Source organism: Aplysia californica, unplaced genomic scaffold (genome assembly GCF_000002075.1).
Source record: "Aplysia californica isolate F4 #8 unplaced genomic scaffold, AplCal3.0 scaffold00007, whole genome shotgun sequence".
Classification (NCBI taxonomy): Eukaryota; Metazoa; Mollusca; class Gastropoda; order Aplysiida; family Aplysiidae; genus Aplysia; species Aplysia californica.
This window is the reverse complement of record NW_004797277.1, coordinates 1,627,150-1,635,990: the sequence shown is the minus strand read 5'-3', so window position 1 is coordinate 1,635,990 and position 8,841 is coordinate 1,627,150. Positions and strand designations below refer to the sequence as shown.

At 39.8% G+C, this 8,841-nt stretch overlaps 1 protein-coding gene across 1 annotated transcript in view; it reads left to right on the top strand.

Moving 5' to 3' along the window:
- Window positions 1-8,610, top strand: part of LOC101853273 (integrin alpha-4) — a gene marked incomplete in the record, with an annotated part of 42,750 nt that extends 34,140 nt beyond the window's left edge. Inside the window, 6 exon segments of the mRNA XM_005089622.3 lie at window positions 856-1,093; window positions 3,225-3,557; window positions 5,811-5,939; window positions 6,420-6,512; window positions 7,385-7,501; window positions 8,340-8,610. Coding sequence (XP_005089679.2) covers window positions 856-1,093; window positions 3,225-3,557; window positions 5,811-5,939; window positions 6,420-6,512; window positions 7,385-7,501; window positions 8,340-8,444 — 1,015 coding nt within the window.
- Window positions 8,611-8,841: the final 231 nt, after the last annotated feature.

The window sequence follows — 8,841 nt, the reverse complement described above, 5'->3', positions numbered from 1 at the left end:
TATATATACATGTGTACCTGCGCGCACACACTCACACACACCCATAAAAACACATGCATACACACAATCACGCACGTCACCAATGGTTTCTAGACGTGGTCAATGAACCTGAAGTACAAACTTTGCTTTACAACCAATATAAAGTATTTCTTTCCCCCAAGCATCTCTCTTTGGCATCTAAAAGATATCCGTCCCCAAACCCTTCTTTCTGCTTCCCTTCGTTTACCTCTCTATCAATAATAGGTATAGTTAGTCTATTTTAAAAAATATTTGATTCATCCATACATACAATTTTACTTCCACACCTACCCAACCACCTAATGTGCCTACGTACATGTACATCCACCAGCCACCCAACCATCTAATGACCCAAACATTTAATCTACTATCATTCAAGCAGTCTGGCGACTTTTCAATCTGCCGAACGACTCTGCATCCTCTCAGTCAACTGAACAATCAACGAAACGTCTCTCACTTACTTAACAATCAACAAAACATTCTCTCTAAATCACTACTCCTCACATGTATTTTCAATGAATCTCTCAAAACCCAACAATAAAACATTTCACATACTGTCCATTAACCAAACAGTCAACCACCAAAAAATCATCTCTTCTCTTCACTCACCCCCCATGCAGGTAGCCATTTAGTCACAGAGTCATGTAACCAAAGTACCATTGACCAACAGATCAACCAAATAATCTTTAACCAAAACCTCCAGTGAACCAACATATCAACCAAATGTCTTGTAAAACCGATCAATCATTCCAAGAGCTTACCATATTACCAATGAATTAATCAAGCAATTAACCAGTTAACCAACCAACTAACCAAAGACTCGCGTATGTCTTTCAGCTCCTCTTCCCCATTAGAGCAAACAGTATTCCAAAGAAAAAAAATCTCCTTGACTCAGCTCGTGGATGTGCCTTCAGAGGATGAGACATCCTCTCCTTCTGGAGAAATCCTCAACGTCACACACAAAGTCCTCATCACCAACCATGGCCCGAGTTCCTTACCAACCACTTCAGTGTTTGTCAAAGTCCCTACCTACCTGACCGACGGTTCTAAGCTTGTTGTAGATGCAAATGTCACCGTGAGTGTGTTTTATGTGGGGTTTTTTTTTTAAACCTGTTTAGTCTTCTGGGAGAACTTGAGTTTTGAGTAAAGTTAACCTTTGCTAGTTTGTAGCCTTTTTTCTGTAGGCAAAAATATACATTCCAGAGTAACAGCCTTATCCTCATGGCAAATTATAGTGTAGTGTGGTAAACTGTTGAGCGCCCAAATACCTCAAATTTACGTATGCTATCCCCTATTTCCCATGTCAGGTTGTAAAACACGCAAAATGCATTTTAAAAATGAGGTTTCCTTTTTGTTTTGTTGTTGGTAAAACGTCTAAGGTGCCAAGCAATGCATGTTCATGTACCAGACAGTGCCGTCGGTGGCCTAGTAGTTAGCTCTCAGACTCACAACAATGAGCTCGTGGATTCGAATTCTGTTAGGGGCCAGACTTTGTGTCATTAAGAAAATCACTATACAAGAGTTTTCCTCACTTCAACCAGGTGGGAATGGGTACCCGGCTATAGACAGCAAAAGGTTTTGTCAGTTTGTTAGTGTTTGAGCTCGTACAGTCCGCAGTTTGCACCGCATGTTTCCCCGGAAGCTGAGAATGTTTCTGAGTGTTCTCGGGTCTGCTGTGGTAATAATAGTTGTAAAGGGCATCTGGCGTGCTATAGAGCTCGTGTAATACAAAATGGGGACAGAATGGGGGCGTGGGTGGACGGCTGTTTTGTCTGATGGAAAAAATATTACCTCTCATTTCAAAGAGCCTGGTTCGACCCTGGCTTCATGAAAGGCCATGCAGTGGATAAGTTAGGTCGTTTACTTTGATATCGCACTATCTTTTCGGATGACCACAAACAAATACAGGAATCTTTTTTAGTACAAATCTTGAGCCCAGAAAAGACACTGTGGCAGTGGAAAGTCAAACTTATGTTGGCAAAATTCCAAATAAATTGCGGAACAAAAGCAAGCCCCTGACAACATTGCCTGGAGTAAGCTGAGACAAAGTTTGTGTCTGTCTGAGCAGTATGGCACCCTACTTTACTAATGGAAAATAGGCGATGGATATAATATAATCGATAGAGTTGACACAGTCGAGTGCTTAGAAAAGGAGGAGGAGTAGAAGGAGGAGGAGAAAGAGGAGAAGAAGAAGAAGAAGAAGATGAAGAAGATGAAGTAGAAGAAGAAGAAAGGGGGAGTGGCAGGAGGGAAAATTGGAAAGCTTTCTTGAAATACTACAGCCTTGTCCTGAAATTGGTTTGGGAACATAGCCAGCCTGTTTCTGTTTTCTCTAAATCTGTTCAATGCAGAACCGTGGATATTTGCAAACAGCCTTTGATTGTCTGTCACAATTAGGTTATAGTTACAGCTTTTACAATTAAACAGCTGCTATAGGTTTTCAGAACAACTTCTGCTAGAACCGCAGACTGCAATATAGCCTTTTAGAGTGTGCACATACTGCGTATTGTTGAGTGTCAAAACCATGCAGTGAGATGACAATTTTCCTAAAACTCACTTGTAAATTTTTCTTGCAGAGCAATAACTTTCCTCTCAGAATTAACTGTTGTTTAACTGAATGATGAGGGCATAGTATATTTTATTTTTTGGTGTATTCAGAGATGGTAGATCACAAATGAAATATGGTATATCAATGTAAGGAGTGCTGACAAATGAGCTACTTCTCGCAATCGAGGATGGATATATTTATTTTTATTTTTTTTAAAACCAATCCACCCCCCCCAAAAAAAACAACAACACCCCACCCCTACTTGTTATGTCCTCTTATACCACAACTGGAGATGCAATTGTAGGACCTGGGTCAGGTGTGTTGCTGTTTGGATTATCATGTTTTTCCTTTGGAGGATCTCCATAGGGCTAAAATCTGAGAAGTAACTCATTTTGTGTATTTCTCATATTATTGATGGTAAGGTAAGGAGGAGGCTACTTATCTGTCTAGCTTTTTGCCAGCTGTAAATGGTCATCTACCTGGTAAATGTGCTTGCCATTTATCCCCAAAATACATTTTGCTGCATAATTTTCTAAATTTAGCCTTTTATTAAAACAAATTTTGCAACATAATTTTCTAAATTTCTGATGTCTAAACATTGGTTGGAAAAACAGATAGCCCACATAGTATTTCTGCATGGTATTTCCCCTTTGTTCAGATGACAACTGCTGCTGGAGTAACCTCACAGTGTTTGGGCACCAAGTATTTTCAAATTGGAGGGTTGCAATCTACTCAGAAGCCCTCGACAACTACAGGAAAAGCAACAGAGTCCTCCTCATCGTCGTCTGGCTACTCCACCACCACCGCTGGCATCACTGGCACTACACAGAGTGGACAGTCGACAACCACGACAACCACCATACCTACCACCACCACTACCGCTTTTTTATTCAAGCCAAATGTCAACAGGCGGAAGAGAAGTGCTGATGATGAAGCTCAAGATGACAATGTTGATGACAAGTCCAAAGTGTTGGATACAACATATGTGATGGTGAGACTAGAGCTTGTGGTTCTTTAAGGAAAGTTTTTTTTGGTTGTAATTTCAGTTCTTGTTAGTGCACAGTGCTAACTCCCCTATCAGCACCATTAGGTTATTTAAGAAATGGAACTTCCAAATTTAACCTCAGTCTCTGACAGAACCAAGTCAAATGGGTTGAGAGCTTTGAAAACTCCACTAAACAACCCAAGTTCAAAAACACCCAGTCTGGGTTTCGAACCACGGCCATCCACTCCGTAGTCTATCATGATACCAAATGAGCTAATGGAGCGCCAACTCCATTACTTGTGAGCACGTACAGGATTGCTCGTGTTATTGTTACATGATAATGTTCTGATAACTTCAGGATTTTCATATTATGTTAGTTACAAGGCCGTCATGCAAAAATATAATCTTATATAATTATTACTTCTGTCAACAGGGCAAAATATTTTAATGAAAAGTATATATGACGGGTAGCAGGTTTATCTGAGAACAATCAGTTCCAGTATGTATTCCTGTGATCACAGCAGCGACATTTTTTTGTCGAAAATATCAAACTTGTAATCCTTCAATCATTAAGTGGGGATAAATCATCTTGGATAGATAGATTTCCCCCTTTTTCAACTAACTTTACTCAAACTTTACCTGTGACTTGTGTCACTTTAAAAAACAACAACTGTTAGTAGATTGATAGTTTAGCTTTTTTTTCTAACCCTTACCCCCCCCCCCCCAAAAAAAAAAAACACCAAAAAAACCCCCAAACAAAACAATACAAAAAACCAAACAAACCACATCACACACACACACACACACACACACACACACACACACACACACACACACACATACACACACACACACAAACACACACGCACACACACACTTCCTAATGTTTCTCCTCAGGCCTGTATATAATTTTCTTTTAAAAAGTAACCAAGGAGCACAAAGAAAATCTTGATGTTCCCAGTTTTTTGCTAATTGTACCTTATATGATTTTAATTCATTGGGGAAATGTAAACACATCTCTTAACTGTGATTGAAAATGTGCTTTTTGGCACTTTAAAAAAAACCTTGACTTTGTTATTCATACACAATTTGCTAAATTCAGTTTTCTGTATCTGACACATTAAAAAGGCAAGCATCCAATGAAATAATACAAATTCATGTTTCTGATTTGTGAATAATGGTTAAAAATGTGTCGCAACATTGCCTTTGGTCTGCTGCTGATCGGACTTGTGTGTCTGCCATGTCTTTTTTTTGGGTGGGGGGGGGGGGGGGGGGGGGGGTAAGTGTTTTACGGTGCTCGCAACTGCATTAGGTCATATGAGCGCGCCGGACACATTAAATAAACATTTTCAGTTGGTAGGAAATTTTGAATTTTTACTCTAGTGGTGGCCAAAGCCTACTCTTATTGATTTTGGACCACCAAGGGATCTTTAACGTGCACAATTTGCACATGGGACCTCTGACATTTTTTGTCTTTGTCCGAGAAAGCAAGGTGTAGATTTTTCCTACCAGAAGATTAGGGGTGTGGCTGAAAGACAGCAGTAAGAAGGAGCCAAGGAGTAGCAGTAGGAAGACTGCAGAAAGAGTCAGGAGCCCAGAGGAGGGGGCAAAGGAGGTGAGGGGGTGGGGGCAGAAAGTGGAGATGAAAGCAGACAACTGAACATTGCTAGAGAGGAGGAAAGGACGTGAAAGGAGACAATTTTAGAGAAGAAAAATTTCCGCCGCTATCCGGATTCGAACCCGGGACCTATTGAATGAGAGGCAAACACCTTAATCTCTAGGCCACGAGAGACCCCCCCCCCCACCATGTCTTACATTGTTGCATATCTTATCTTACATTGTATTATCTCATCCTTTCTTGTTTTATTTGCTTAAAACATGTTGGTTTTTTTTTACATTTTCCATGTCCAGCAGATGTATCTGACTAATTCTTGATAAACCCCTTCTCATTTATGTTTCGTAACTTTTTAATAAGTGTTTTACGCCCCCATCAACACAATTTACAATTTAGATCATTTTGGAGGTGGGCTTCCGGCCCTGCCTGTTAGGACCAACCCGAGCTGAAAGGGATACATCCCTGCTGAAAGACAGAGATACTCCATAATAATATTTTCTCTTCCCTGGAATCGAACATGGGTGTCCTGCTTGTGACAGTGAAGCACCTAACTGTTACACCACTCACGATGACTTTCACAGCTGTGGAAACGTGAATTCTGATTACAACTGTCACCTTCAGTGAACCTTTCTCTTTTGTTTCAGTCCTGTGAACTGAACCCTGAGTACTGTTATGTGTACGAGTGTGAACTTCCACATGCCATCCCAGCTTCGGAGTATGCAGAGATCAACATCTCCATGTCCTTGGACAAACGAAATGTACCCATTCCTGAGGTAAAAGTGTTTGCTGAGAACCTACACTCACCGATTACTAACAATCTACACACTTCCCACTAAAATCAACATGATATATCCAATGCTTCAAAATTATGAAAACTTACGAAGTATTTCATGTTTTGTGGTCAATTACTTGCAAATTAATATGAGCACGGTTTTTGTCTGTTACCCCCCCCCCCCCCCCTCCCCCACTTCATCGGTCTGTTTGTCTGTGTGTCTGTATGTCTGTGTGTCTGTCTGTCTGTCTCTGTCTGAGGGTACCGGAGAAGGGTACCGGAGATCTGACCCAGTCTGTCTGTCTGTCTGTCTGTCTGTCTCTGTGGAAATCTGTCTGTCTGTCTGTCTGTCTGTCTGTCGATCAACCCTCCTCACCTCTCCCGCCACGACACTCTATCTCTTTCTAAAACTTTCAGACTGATGCCACACCATAACTGTTTTCTTATGTTGTTTTTGTCCTTGCTCTCCTCACACATCCAGGGATTCAACACCTTGTATTTTCTGACGGATGTCGAAGTCCAAACGCCCTCCCATCCATTGTTTCTGTCGTGGCAATTCCAGCCTAAGACAACGGTGAGTGCTAATGTGCTACCTTAGAATGACAAAGATCTGCCTGACATTTCTGGTTGTTTTGAATTACTAAGACCATAGGTCAGAAACCAAGTGTTCTATCTACTCTTTCAAAATCTTAAGATTATTCGGAGTCGTTATCAAGATGTATCCAAAGAATTGCGTTAAAGAAACTTAAGCATGATCTGAAAATTAAGTTTTTAAATTCAAATTTCTCAAAACTAGGTAGGCCTATTGAGCAGACAGAACTTTGTAATTCTAGGTTACAAATTATGGTCTAAGATGGCATTTTTTCTCTCCTCAACAATGGGTGGTCATTTTAAACAGGCTCGACTGTACTACAACTAAGTAAATCTTAAGTCAGAAAGTTGAATGGCTTTGATAACATATAGGACTAGGATGAAGACCTTTGGCATCACCATTGTATGGTTTCCTTTCTTCTTCTTCTCCTCCTGCTCCTCCTCCTCCTCCTCATCATGTCCTAGCTACTCTTCTTCCTCCTCCTCTTCCTCTCTCCCCTCCTACTCCCCCAGACCATACTCACGGAATGCACTCAGTGGAACAACAAAACCGCGCAAAAACCTCAGATTTATAACTAGATGGAAACACCGATTATTGATAGATGAATTCACAACATTAGCAGCCTAAGAGAGTGAGGGGTTGGAGGGAGCATAGGTGTGGTTTGCTCCTTCTTTTCTATCCAACATCTATTGACCTTATCTCTCCTACTTTCTCTTGTAATACATCTAATTTTTAGGCACTTTTGTGACCTATTTGTGTTTCAAGTGCCGTAAAGTAATAAAGAAAAACATTGACCTACACACACTTTTATTTCAATAGGAATGATGAATAATATCTTTCTAATGTCTTTCCAGACTATGACAAAATTTCACCTGGCATCGACAAGTGGAAAAATAAATATCTGGATCATAGTTGGAAGCGTCGCTGGAGCTCTCGTACTGATCACTGTCATTGTTTTAGTTCTTAAAAAGGTGCTGTAATCAGACATTTCTTGTCATCAGTTTCATCAGAATTTCTTGTTATTCTCATACCTATCTCTCTCTCTCTCTCTCTCTCTCTCTGTCTATCTATCTCTCTATCTCTCTATCTCTCTATCTCTCTATCTCTCTATCTATCTATCTGTCTATCTATCTATCTATCTATCTATCTATCTATCTATCTATCTATCTATCTATCTATTTACCTCTCTGTCTGTGTGTTTGTCTGTCTGTTTGTCTGTCTCTCTGTCTGCGCATCTATCTATCTATATCAGTTCTTGATGCTTCACTACTCCTCTCCTATTCTCTTTACTTTCCTTCATGATTTTGTTTCTGTCTCTAATCCGGGGGTTTTTTTTCTCTCCCGTCTCTTCGGGATTATTTTGCACTCTGGTCACCTTTACCTCTCCTCTTTGTATTTGTGTTGAACTCTACACAGATATCTATGATTTCGAAAGCAATACAATAATTAATGTATTAGCTGTCTACTTCTAAGTTATGAAATAAACACAAACATGCATACCAGCCATGTACAACTTTCAGCTACATGTAAACAGATGTGGATAAAGTATAAACACATGAATATTCCTGATGTTTTTGTTTATCTATCTATCTATCTATCTATCTATCTATCTATCTATCTATCTATCTATCTATGCATGCATGTATGCATGCTGTATGTTTGTGTGTGTGTGTGTGTGTGTGTGTGTGTGTTTGTGTGTGTGTGTGTGTGTGTCTGTTTGTCAATACAACGCTCTAAATCTATCGATCGATCTATCAGTAAATATAATATTGTTAATTTAAAACATGTTATGTCTATTCTTTTCTGCAGCTTGGATTCTTTAAACGAGACAGGCATCACCAGGTGGAAAGGTGGCGAAGAGAGAGTAAGAGACGGTCCCGAGTTAAATCTCAAGGCCCATCAAAAGCAGAATGATTCTGTTTTCATGAAATGCTGGTTTCAGTTACTTGGGTATCCTAATTCTAATGATCTTTATGGTCATGATGCAAAAGGGTGATGATGATGATGATGATGATGATGATGATGATGATGATGGTGATGGTGATGGTGATGGTGATGATGATGATGATGATGATGTTGATGTTGATGATGATGATGATGAAGGTGATGATGGTGATGATGATGATGATGATGGTCATAGTGGTGATGGTGATGGTGAAGATGATGATGATTTGATCATTACTCCGGTGATGATAATGTAATGATGATGAAAATGATGATGATGAAGTAATCCTTGTTCTGATTAGTAATTTTTTTTCAGTATGATTGTTGCCAAGTTATTATCTCTATTGTTTTTATTTCTAGCTGCTGC